The sequence below is a fragment of the Vipera berus genome, assembly GCF_964194415.1.
Source record: "Vipera berus genome assembly, chromosome: Z".
Classification (NCBI taxonomy): domain Eukaryota; kingdom Metazoa; phylum Chordata; class Lepidosauria; order Squamata; family Viperidae; genus Vipera; species Vipera berus.
In genome coordinates this window covers 13,164,803-13,177,959 of record NC_138205.1, presented here as the reverse complement: position 1 = coordinate 13,177,959, position 13,157 = coordinate 13,164,803, and the positions used below count along the sequence as shown (strand labels likewise).

At 41.6% G+C, this 13,157-nt stretch overlaps 1 protein-coding gene across 1 annotated transcript; it reads left to right on the top strand.

The window, feature by feature from the left end:
- Positions 1-173: 173 nt before the first annotated feature.
- Positions 174-12,488, top strand: LOC308678652 (uncharacterized protein; the record flags this gene model as incomplete). Its single annotated transcript, XM_081345881.1, is given in 3 exon segments — positions 174-1,120; positions 11,571-11,797; positions 11,800-12,488. Coding segments are annotated over 3 exon segments (1,863 nt in total).
- Positions 12,489-13,157: the final 669 nt, after the last annotated feature.

Below are 13,157 nucleotides of genomic sequence, written 5' to 3'. Positions count from 1 at the left end.
TGCTGGTGGCAAGTGCCCTCTATAAAACATTTTGTGTAGGTTTTCTTTATAGGAAGTTGACATTTTCAATTTATAGTTTCTTTCCCATAAATTTTGGGAAACGGATAATTTCTCATTGGCGGCTCTTTGTTTTCTCTTATGTTCTGCAGACGAGCCATTGTCTGATATGAATTATGTCCAATCATTCTTTGCTGGTGACCGAGTTCATCTTTGCTGGGTTTTCTGAACGGCCGCAGTTGCAGATGCTCTTCTTTGTTCTGGTTTTCTCCATGTATGCTATGTCCCTTGCTGGAAATACTATCATCACCACTGTGATCAGGCTCAATCCGGTCCTTCATACACCCATGTACTTTTTCTTGACCAACCTCTCACTCCTAGAAATATGCTACACAACCACCATTGTTCCTAAGATGCTAGCAAGCCTGATGTCAGAACATGGGAAGAAGATAGCTCTGTGGGGTTGTGCTACTCAGATGTACTTCTTTACTTTGTTTGGGATCACAGAATGCTGTCTCCTTGCTGCCATGGCCTACGATCGCTATGTGGCTATCTGTAACCCCTTGCGTTATACCCTCATCATGAGCCCAACTGTCTGTGTCCAGCTCTCGATAGCATCCTGGTCAGTAGGATTGATGGTGGGGCTGGGTCAGGCCAACTATGTTTTTAGCCTGACTTTCTGTGGCCCCAATAGGATCAACCACTTCTTCTGTGACATCCCACCACTCTTGACGCTGGCTTGTGGTGACACCTCCAGAAATGTGATTGCTGTATACATGGTGGCCCTCCTTTTTATTACCACACCTTTCCTACTGATTCTGACCTCTTATGTCTACATTGTCATCTCTGTTTTGAAAATCCCATCAGCTGAGGGCCGTCAGAAAGCTTTCTCCACCTGTTCTTCTCACCTCATTGTGGTCTCGCTATTTTATGGGTCAGGCATTATCACGTACCTTCGGCCCAAATCCAGCTATTCAGCTGAGAGTGACAAACTGTTGGCCCTGTTCTATACAGTTGTGACATCCATGTTGAACCCCATAATCTACAGTTTGAGGAACAAGGAGGTTAAGGTGGCTTTGAGAAGAATGATGGGCAACAAACTATGCTCTGGGGAAGATCAACAGTGATTGTTATTGGAATGGTTTCTTATCCTGTGGTGTCCATATAATCCTACCGTGAATATTTTTTTTCTGACCAAAACTAGTTATCACCTAGATTGTTATATTTTTGTGTCTCTGCTGAGACAGGTATGTAAATGTTGGTTGGTTGTTACTCCTTGGCCAGATAAATAATCTGAATAATTGAAATCTAGAAACACTGGAGGGGAGTATCCTCAGTAGGGGGCCCCATCTAATTGGTTAGCTTTTGGGTGGAGAAGTATTGGAGGCCCCAAGACTGTAGACTGAAGTGGAAAACAGAAGAAAAATATCCTGAAAGAAAGCAAGGATAAAGCACTTCTGTGTATTTCATAGCCAAGAAAACATCATCTATTTATTTTAATGCTAGTTTTAATCTGGACTGAATCAATGTGACAATATTTCCTTTGCTGTTACAAGTTGCTTTGACACATAGATAGAAAGTTGGGACATACATCCATTAAACTTAAGTCAAAGTGCATGATCATCAGCAATTCAGGTTGACATGAGGGAGCTTTCATGATTATTTAGGGGTGTGCAGACAACTAGATCAGACTTGGACATTTTATGGTCCCATCCCACATCCTGCCCTTTGGCTGTCCCTGTCCAGCCTGCTTGAAGTCAATTGGATACTAAAAATTAAATGTAATTAAGCATACACCACAACCACAACACAACTGCATTACTTTTATTCTGAAGGTGACTGTTATTTTTTTAAATTTACGTATGTGCGTAAATTTATGTATGTGAGCGCCTGTTACTCGTCCCAGCTTCTGCCAACCTAGCAGTTCAAAAGCACATAAAAATGCAAGTAGAAAAATAGGGACCACTACGGTGGGAAGGTAACAGCGTTCTGTGCGCCTTTGGCGTCCAGTCACGCCGGCCACATGACCACGGAGACGTCCTCGGACAAGCGCTGGCTCTTCGGCTTTGAAACGGAGATGAGCACCGGCCCCTAGAGTTGGAAACGACTAGCACGCATGTGCAGGGGAACCTTTACCTTTACCTTTTATGTGCGTGTGTACATGTGTGCATATATATCTTCACAACCCTATTGGTTTCAGCCCTGCACAATACTGCCAGTATCTCATGTGACCTCTTGGGAAAATAAATTGCTCCTCCCTGTGCTACATCTTCATCTTCTGCTCAGTCTACACTTTCAACCCTGGTTGATATAAGAATTTTTTTTTAAATTAGAAGAATCCCAAACATTAGACTAATGTATATAGATTGCATTGCATCCTCAAGTAGAATTTTGCAGGTCCCTGATCCCAAAACATTTTTTCTGGCAAACAGAAAGTGCTACTCAACTATATGATATCTATTTAACTTTCACTTAGCGATTGTCCAAGGAATGTTGATTGGCTGGGAAAAGATACTAGGACGTGTGGAGTATACAGATAGTCCTCAACGTACGACCACAACTCAGCTGAAGATTGTGTTGCTAAGCAAGACAGTTGTTAAGTGAGTTTTGCCCATACTTTATGACTTTTCTTGCTGCAGTTGTTAAGTGAATTACTGCAGTTGTTAAATTAGTAACATGGTTGTTAAGTGAATCTGACTTCCCCATTGACTTTGTTTGTCAGAAGGTTACAAAAAGTGATCACGTGGTCCTAGGATGCTGCAACTGTCTTAATTAGGAGTCAGCTGTTAGGTGTTTCAATTTTGATCACAGGATCATGGAGATGCTGCAATGGTCATAGGTACAAAAAACTGTCATAAATCACTTTTTTCAGTACTGTTGAAACTTGAAGCAGTCATTAAACGAATGGTTGTAGGTCAAGGAATACTTGTATATTGGAAAAAAGGACAGTTTAAAGTAAAGTAGTCCATTATAGGTATTCCTCAAGTTACAACCATAATGGAGCCTGCCTATTACAGTCATAATGATTAGAACATGGGTCGTTCTCTTGACTGATCCAATTTTACAACTTTTTTGTGGTGATTGTAAAACCAGCATCACAGAATGAATCCGTTACTTATTTAGCGGAAGTGCCAGTTTTTGCTGAAACCAACATGGTCACGTAATCATAGGACACTGCAAACGTGGCCATGTTGCCGAGCACCCAAAGTGAAGTCATGTGATTGTGAAGGGGAGGGGCTGTCAGAACTTCCAATCTGGGTCATAGATCCCCTGTTTTGGGTCGGTCTTCATAAGAGGACTATTTGTATAAATAAATAAACTCTGTTCATGGCATGTTGCCTTTATGTTCTTTCAACGCCCCTCGTTTTCGTAATCCTGCCTCACAATTGCCTCATCAACCTCACTAGTTCATGTGCAAAATCCCATCAGCTGTTGTGTACATCATTCTCCTTTCCATAAGTCCAGAAAGAGGGACTGTATCCCATCCTCTTTTAGTGACTGGCTTTGCCCCCAAGGCTACCAATAAACTGATTTGTGCTTCAGTGTCACTGTGTCCTGGTCTCTGGTTTAAAGCTATGCCTGTGGGGATTCCACTTGCCAAACACTGGAAAGAAAAAGAGATACCGACTGTTGAAGAATGGATTTTGAAATTGATTGAGTTAGCAGAGATGGCAAAACTAACTGCCTTGATGAGAGATAATGAACTAGACAGCTATATAAGAGAGTGGAAACCATTTGTGGACTTTCTACATGCTAAATTTAAGAACAGATGGTTAACAGAAGGATTTAAAGATTAGTGTAATGTTTAGCTTAACCTGTGGATTGCTTTTCTTCTTTTTTCATGTCTGTCTGCCTACTACCTACCATCCATCCATCCATCCATCCATCCATCCATCCATCCATCCATCCATCCATCCATCCATCCATCCATCCATCCATCTATCTATCTATCTATCTATCTATCTATCTATCTATCTATCTATCTATCTATCTATCTATCTATCTATCTATCTATCTATCTATCTATCTATCTATCTATCTATCTATCTATCATCTACCTTACATATTTTTAAAAGGGGAGGAAAATTTATTGCTTTTTTCGTTTCAGCACTCAGCCAGGGTAGATCCTACAAGTTAAATGTTAAATGAGGACCCAGATTGTTGGGGGCAATTAAGCTGACTTTGTAATAATGCCGCTTGGGGGGGTGTATGAAAGCCCTAATAAGCAGGCATATACATAGAATGAAGGCTACTGCTAAGCTTGTAAGCCGCCCTGAGTCTTCGGAGAAGGGTGGGATATAAATGGAATAAAAATAAAAATAAAATAAATTTAATTGACCGCTTTTTCCTCCTTTTTTGTACACTATTTTTTTCTTTCTTTCTTCTTCTTTTTTGGTTAGGGTTGAATGTATGTTTCTATTTGTTAATTTTACCTTTCTGTATTTTATTCTCTACAATAAAACAACATATAAAAAAAGCTATGCCTGTGGAAATTCTCCTACAATCCTTCATTTTATAGATAGTTTCTCATACTCGTGACCTCACGTTTCCTCAAAAAATAATTCAGTATGAAGAGCATAACTCTTAGTCTTCTGTTATACACACACACACACACACGTATATACATATAGTATATATATATATATATGTGTGTGTGTATATATATATACACACACACACACACACACACATATATATATATATACATACACATACATACAGAAATTTCATTATATACATTACAAAACTACAACATTACATTACTTTTTGACATAATCGCCATTCAAATTGAGGCACCACACCAGAAGAGGTGCCATAGAAAATCCCAGCAAATGTGAAGATGCCAAAGGAGCACTGCTAGTGAAGTTCATGGAGCATGGTTTGACCATCAATTCAGAAGTCTACAGTGAAATGTTATGAAAATTCAGACAAGCCATCCATAACAAGTGTCGGGGCGTGCTGACTTCTGGTGTTGGTTCACAATAATGCTTGCCCGCACACTGATAGATGGAACCAAGAACTTTTGAAGCAGTTCCATTGGGATGTTTTTTTATCACATACACCCCCACCCCATAGGCCAAATTTGGTGCTGAATGACTGCTGCTAAGGAATTTCAAACCTTGTAAGATGTTATGACAAGTGCCTCAATTTGAATAGCGATTATGTCGAAAAGTAAATGTAATGTTGTAGTTTTCTAATGTGTATGATAAAAGTTCTGTATCTGATACATACAGAAGGTCGGCAGTTTGGCGGGTCGAATCCCGAGTGCCGCGTAACAGAATGAGCGCCTGTTATTCGTCCCAGCTTCTGCCAACCTAGCAGTTCGAAAGCACGTAAAAATGCAAGTAGAAAAATAGGGACCACTACGGTGGGAAGGTAACAGCGTTCCGTGCGCCTTTGGCGTCTAGTCATGCCAGCCACATGACCACATGACCTTGGCTTTGAAACGGAGATGAGCACCAGCCTCTAGAGTCGGAAACGACTAGCACGCATGTGCGGGGGAAGCTTTACCTTTTTATACATGTGTGCGTATGTATGTATATGTGTGTGTATATATATATATACACACACATATACACATAATACACCACATTTTGGTAATTAACACATAGCTAATGCAATCACTTCCTATATATTAAATAATTTCTCTTTTCTGTCAGATAAAAATATTACAATTTAGGGCCAACTTTTGGGTGGGCTTTGTAGTCTTCAACCAAAGTTTGAGAGAATGAATGAATGAATCTTCTTTCAACTGACTGAGATCTTCCCAATGAGAATTAACTATTAAAAGGGTGCATCTGTATGTAGCTGGTAGAAGCCATGATGATCACAGGCAATCCAGGGTGTCATCACACCAATGATAATATAATGCAAATGTCACATCCCTTCAGTGGTGGGATTCAAATATATGAACAACCCGGTTCTCTGTGTGGATACACCTTCCGGAAGTCCATTCTGGGCCTGGGCAACAAAAAATTAGCTACCGGTTCTGCTGAATTGGTGAGAACTGGCTGAATCCCACCACTGCATCCCTCCCTTGCCCTCCCCATAATGCCATTCTGCAATGGATTTTGATACAGCTTTCTGCTGAAAATCGGTGGAAAATTGCAATGATTTCTTAGTGCCTTCCTGACAAAATGGGACAGTGTGATCTCCAAGGGACTCCACCAAGGATCTTGGTTGCCCACCCCCGTAACTCAGGCCAGGCTGTATTCAAAGAACAGCCCCATCCTCATGAAGGGGGTAATAATTCAATAGGGATGGAATTATAAGGTGTGAGGAAAACTCACTTTTCTCTAATTGAACCCAAGAGGAAGATCTATGAACTTTGAGCCACTGGCTCAGGAGATACATTATTCACCTTGCTGTACTTCTGAGGCTCTTAGAGGAACTGGTCCATTGTCAGAGGAAATGAATTTCTTGCTATTAAATTCATTAGTCTTAATAATGCCTGCTGGGATTTATTTACCAAGTTAAACAAAACTTGCATCACTTTTCTTTTCTTTCTTCCTCGTTCTTGGGCTGTTGGCTTTCATCAGCCATAAAGCTTTTATATGTCGACACACTGGTTGAATGGACACATTGCACTAAGCCCTGATTGGTTAAACTGTTCATGCAACATAATTATTTACACAGCACACACTAAGTTGTAAGCCAGGTTTGCAAACTATTACCGATGGAGTCATACACTAAGCCAGTGCTTCTCAACCTTGACAACTTGACGATGTAGGAACTTCAATTCCCAGAATTCCCCAGCCAGCCTCGCCAAGGTTGACAAACACTACACTAAGCCAATCCAAAACCAAATAACTTACATCACGTCTTAATACAAACGTTCCCAATCTTTTGGGCTGAAAGGCATATGTAGAAACTGGTGGATGCTATGCTGATATGGTGCAAGAAGTCAGGAGCCAGGATAGAGCTTAAAAGTACTACGAGTTTATTTCATGCTATCTACATACAAGAATCTGAACTACTCATGGTCAAGGCAAATTGGTGCCAAATAAGAGTCAACAGACTTCAAAGGGTGCTGGACTTAGGTCGCTTTTGATGGTGTAGAGCAGGGGTCCACAACCCCTGGACCTATTTGCAATCGGGCCACAGAGTGGTGGGCTGGTGCACCCAACCACTCACAGCTCAACTTGCATGAGTGGCAGGTTGGCGTGCGTGCACCATGTGTGCACAGCTTGACTTATGCAAGTCAAATTGCACGTGTGTGCACATGCATGCTGGCCCACTGCTCGCCTAAGTTGAGCTGCGTGTGTGCATGTGCACACCAGCCCACTGCTCTGTGGCCCAGTTCCCCTCCCTCCCCCACTGAGCTGCTAAGCTGCAAAGGTTGGGGACTGCTGGCGTAGAGACTCCAAACTAAGATGCATTTGACCCCAACCTTAGGCTCAACCTGGTCATCTCTTACATCCTATCACAAAAAGGCCAAGATTGATGTCAGGCACCAAAAACTAAGAAAGACACATTCTAAGCAGATTTCTTTATGGCTCTTCACCTATAGACAGAAATCTTGCCAAACTGAAGTAGACTACTTGCACCATAAAAGATACACTCTGGGAGCTATTGGGGAGGAGTTGTCTTAACTCTCTTTCTCCCACACAAACCATCTAAACTGTGTTGTCTCTTGCTTTTCTGGAACGCGTTCCCTTCCTCTTGGAAATCCAGACAACACTCCATCACACCACCATATTTGAGCTGCAGTCATCCAGATGACTGCAAGATAACAGCAGGCTTGTCATCGAAAGGCCTTCTGGAATTTTGCAGTATAGATTTAATAGCCCTTCCTTAGAGCTTCAGCCCTGTCTGGAGGAAGGGCAAAGAAAATCAAATTGCCAAAATGAAGAAAAAGTGAAGAAGAGCAAGCTATAAACTGGGTTCATACATCCCATTAACCTGTAATGTGTATTTGACCTGGCATTTTCAATTGATCTTAAAATTTCTTTTGTTAAGTAAGTTTTGCCCCATTTTACGACCTTTCTTTCCACATTTGTTAAGTGAGTCACTGCAGTTGTTAACTTCGTAATACAGTCGTTAAATGAATCTGACTTCCCCACTAACTTTGCTTGTCAGAAGTTGGCAGGAGATCACATGACCCCAGGACACTACAACCGTCATAAATATGAGCCAGTTGCCAAGCATCTGAATTTTGATCATGTGATCATGGGGATGCTTCAACAGTTGTAAGTATGAAAAACAGTAGTGCCATTGTAACTTTCAACAGTCACTAAATCAACTACCTTTACAGCTTGAATTTTTCCCTACTCATGGATTATTTGCCTGGACAATTTTCAGGAGGAAAAAATATAGAATGACTTTTATTTTTTTATTTTTATTTTTTTTAATTCCATTTATATCCCGCCCTTCTCCAAAGACTCAGGGCGGCTTACAAACTTAGCAGTAGCCTTCATTCTGTGTATATGCCTGCTTATTAGGGCTTTCACACACACACCCCAAGCGGCATTATTACAAAGTCAGCTTATTGCCCCCAACAATCTGGGTCCTCATTTTACCTACCTCGGAAGGATGGAAGGCTGAGTCAACCTTGAGCCTGGTGGGACTCGAACCTGCACTAATTGCAGGCAGCTGGTGTTACTTAAGGAGGCATTAGCCCACTGCTCCACCAAGGCTCTGTTTAATGCCCTGAAGACTTTAATTCCCTTTTGGTCTTGATGTTATGACTTAAAAGGCTTGCAAAGTATTCCTCATCACCTCCATTCAGGCCAAGGAATATGAATCAGTTGCAAGTAAGTATTGGAGATTAGCTTTAAGGAATTGTAGAAGGCAAATGTATCATATGTTGAAGTGGTTAGGTTTACAAATTTGGGCACTGCCAGAACAGCAAGACTCATAATTAATGTGAGTAGTGGAGATGTTCTCATCTTCTTCAACCTACAGGAAGATGAAAAGAGACATAACTATTTCACCTCGTGCCTCTGCAGGATGTTTTTGTCAAAACTTATTCCAGCTTTGAAATACTAACCGCCAGCTTTTAACAATATTCGTAGCGCTGTTGTGCATAAATAACAGGGTAAAAATGAATGAACATAGTTTCAGAGATTTTTGAACCTGATGTTCAGTGATGTACCATTGATTCCTTTATAATTGATGGGCCTCAAAATTCCTTTGTTCTGTACAACAGCAGCAGGACAGTGGTCAACCATGGTCTGAATCAGAGAGTGGTTTGAACAAAGCACCTTTCAAAGGTAGCTTTGGAAGTTGAGACCCATAAAAAAAAACTTTCCCTTAACTTGGATTCCACACTTGGAATACTGCATCCAGTTTTGGTCACCATGATGTAAAAAAGATGTTGAGACTCTAGAAAGAGTGCAGAGAAGAGCAACAAAGATGATTGGGGGACTGGAGGCTAAAACATATAAGGAATGGTTGCTGGAATTGGGTATGTCTAGTTTAATGAAGAGAAAGACCAGATGGGGACAGGATAGCAGTATTCCAATATCTCAGGGGCTGCCACAAAGAGGAGGGAGTCAAGCTATTTTCCAAAGTGCCTGAAGGCAGGACAAGAAGCAACGGATGGAAACTAATCAAGGAGAGAAGCAACCTAGAACTAAGGAGAAACTTCCTGACAGTTAGAACAATTAACCAGTGGAACAACCTGCCTCCAGAAGCGGTGAATGCTCCAACACTGGAAATTTTTAAGAAGAGACTGGACAGCCATTTGTCTGAAATGGTGTAGGGTTTCCTGCCTGAGCAGGGGGTTGGACTAGATGGCCTCCAAGGTCCCTTCCAACTTTATTATTATTATTATTATTATTATTATTATTATTATTATTATTATTATTATTATTATTATTATTATTATTATTATTATTATTGGAAACAAAGACACTTTGAGAAGCTGTGTAACAGTGATTGACAAGAAAAGATAATTTGGTAGGGAAATAGTAAAGGAGTAGCTGAATTTAACAAAATACTCCCATTTTGATTAGAACAGTGAAATTAAATTGATTGGCAGGGGATTCAGCCAGACAATGGAAGAATGAATGCAACAAGAACAGCTTTTACCACTGGAAAGTTCCTGCTGTTGACTGCAATAGTTAGAAATGTTCTCCATAGTATAACCTCTATGATCTCATAGTCTCAAAGTCTATGATCTCTGGCTGGGGTGCACAAAGGCTGGTGCTTACATGAACTGGAGATACAGAAATGGGAGTGGAATTCAACATATGGAGATAGCATAAGGTGGAGAGAACTGTCAGAGAGGAGTGATTTATTAACAATTTTTAATCAAGAGCATCCTTATCATCAAAGACCAAAACAACAGAATAGGAGATAGCTTTGCCTAGATATATTACCTTCTTCCTCTCCGTAATGTTTTTGGAGGCCTCATATTGTAGGTTTTGGCGTCAGATGTTGAAACATTTTCCCACTGTATGCAAGTGGAAAGGGAATATATTTTGTTTGGATAATGTCGCTGTGGATTAGAAAAGGGTGGGGAGGTGTATGCCTGTGTGTGTATTTGTGTATGCCTAGGAAGGACAGTGATATACTAACTGACTCATTGTTCCGTTAGTTTTAATGGGTGGGACTGACCCAGAGAAGAAAAGGTCATGATAAATCTATTTATCTTAAAAGTTTTTTGAGGGGGGCAGAAAAAGGATAGTAGAATACCCCATCTAGAAACTATTAGTGTGACAAAGTAATTTTAAAATATAATAAGCATCTTAAACTCTCAAATATCCTTGAGAATTTATGTAAAAATGAGACACACACACACACACACACACGGAGAGAGAGAGAGAGAGAGAGACAGAGAGAGACAGAGACAGAGGAGAGACAGAGACAGAGAAGGGGGGAGAGAGAAGGGGGAGAGAGAGAAAGAGAGAAGGGGAGAGAGAGAAGGAGGAGAGAGAGAGAGAAAAAGGAGAGGGAGGGAGGGAGGGAGGGAGAGAGAGAGAGAGAGACAGAGAGAGAGAGACAGAGACAGAGACAGAGAGACAGAGACAGAGACAGAGAAGGGGGAAGAGAGAAGGGGGGAGAGAGAGAAAGAGAGAAGGGGAGAGAGAGAAGGAGGAGAGAGAGAGAGAGAGAGAGAAAAAGGAGAGGGAGGGAGGGAGGGAGGGAGAGAGAGAGAGAGAGAGAGAGAGAGAGAGAGAGACAGAGACAGAGACAGAGACAGAGACAGAGACAGAGAGACAGAGACAGAGAAGGGGGGAGAGAGAAGGGGGGAGAGAGAGAAAGAGAAGGGGAGAGAGAGAAGGAGGAGAGAGAGAGAGAAAAAAAAAGGAGAGGGAGGGAGGGAGGGAGGGAGAGAGAGAGAGACAGAGACAGAGAGAGACAGAGAGAGACAGAGACAGAGAGACAGAGACAGAGAGACAGAGACAGAGAAGGGGGGAGAGAGAGAGAGAGAGAGAGAGAGAGAGAGAGAGAGAGAGAGAGAGAGAGAGAGAGAGAGAGAGAGAGAGAGAGAGAGAGAGAGAGAGAGAGAGAGAGAGATTCCTGAGGACCAATTCACATTTTAGGTGAGGAATGCCTAAAGGAATGCCTCTGTGTGTTCTCTATGCTTAAGATGGCAGATCTATCTATCTATCTTCTACCTCTTTCAGGATGAGCAGGCAAATGGAGAATGTCACCGCAGTGACGGAATTCATCCTAACTGGACTTTCAGACCTCGCAGCCATCCGCTTCTCCCTGTTTGTAGTCTTTCTGCTTATTTATCTAGTCACACTAATGGGCAATGGTGCCATCCTCCTTGCCATAGCAACTAATTCTCAGTTGCACAACCCCATGTATTTCTTTCTCAGTAATCATTCCTTGCTGGACATCTTCTGCCCAAGATGCTGGAGAACCTTTTGACAGAATGCAGTTCCATCTCCTTCGCTGGCTGTGTGCTACAACTCTACTTCTTAGTGGCCCTGGCAGGGACGGAGGTCTTCCTCTTGGCCGTCATGGCCTATGACCGCTATGTGGCTATATGCAACCCTTTGCGATACACTGTCATCATGAACAAAAAGCTGTGCCTTCAGATGGTTTCAGGCACGTGGACCACTGGCTTCCTCAACTCCCTGTTGCACACTGTAATGACCTTCACGCTTCCTTACTGCCAACTAAATAAAGTCAACCAATATTATTGTGACATCCCACCCGTGTTAACTTTAGCATGTGCTTCCACCTATGCGGCTGAGATGGTTGTCCTTATCTTTGGGGGAATTTTTGGGGTGGGGGCATTTCTAGTCACTCTGATCTCTTACGTCCATATCATTTCCTCAATTCTGAGGATCCGTTCTGTGGAAGGGAAGCGCAAGGCGTTCTCCACTTGTGCCTCTCATCTAATAGTGGTCTGTCTTTTCTATGGGACTACGATCTTCACTTATGTCAGGCCTTCCTCAAGCCACCATCCAAACCAGGACAGGCTGGTGAGCATGCTGTATGGGGTGATTACCCCAATGCTGAACCCCTTAATCTATAGCCTTAGAAACAAGGAGGTGAAAGGAGCTTTGAAAAGGCTGATAAATCCCAAATAGTTCTGGTGCTGAGGGGGTAGAAAGGTGGGTCCAGCAAAATTTGTTTTCCGTTCAGTGATGTGTAACTTAGTCAACCTTGGAATCAGCGTTACACCCACACCAATGTAATCCTAATCCTGATTCAAGGAAAAGAAGCATCTAATTAATATATTTGCTATTTTGTCCTTCTTCAAAATAGCCTCCCATAAATATTTAAAATATTTGGATGCTAAATGAAGAAATTACAATAAAATGAGGGATCTTCCTAAAAATCAGTGAATATTGAGAGAAGAGTTCTTACTTATTGGCTAAAAATGATTGGGCACAGAAAGAGGCAGCATCTAGGTACCTGGATCTGGTTTTGTAAATCTTTGAGGCCAGATGCGGTTAGTACTCGGACAGAAGACCACTAGAAAATCACTGGGCTATAAGATAGACTGGGAAAGTGAAAAAAAAATGTTGTCTAGAAAATGATAGGGATGTGTTCATGTAGTTACCAGAAGCTGAGCTTGGAGGTGGGAGTGGAGACCATTGTCATTGGAAGGCATTTCAAGAATTATATAAAACATACTATAGCTGGAAGAGTCAGAAGTATCTCTTTCTGTGTCGACCAACTTTTTAATCTTCAGACCAAGTGGCAGAAAATCAGGAGTCTGGTGGTGCTTTTTTAAATTAGAAAATGTTATTAAA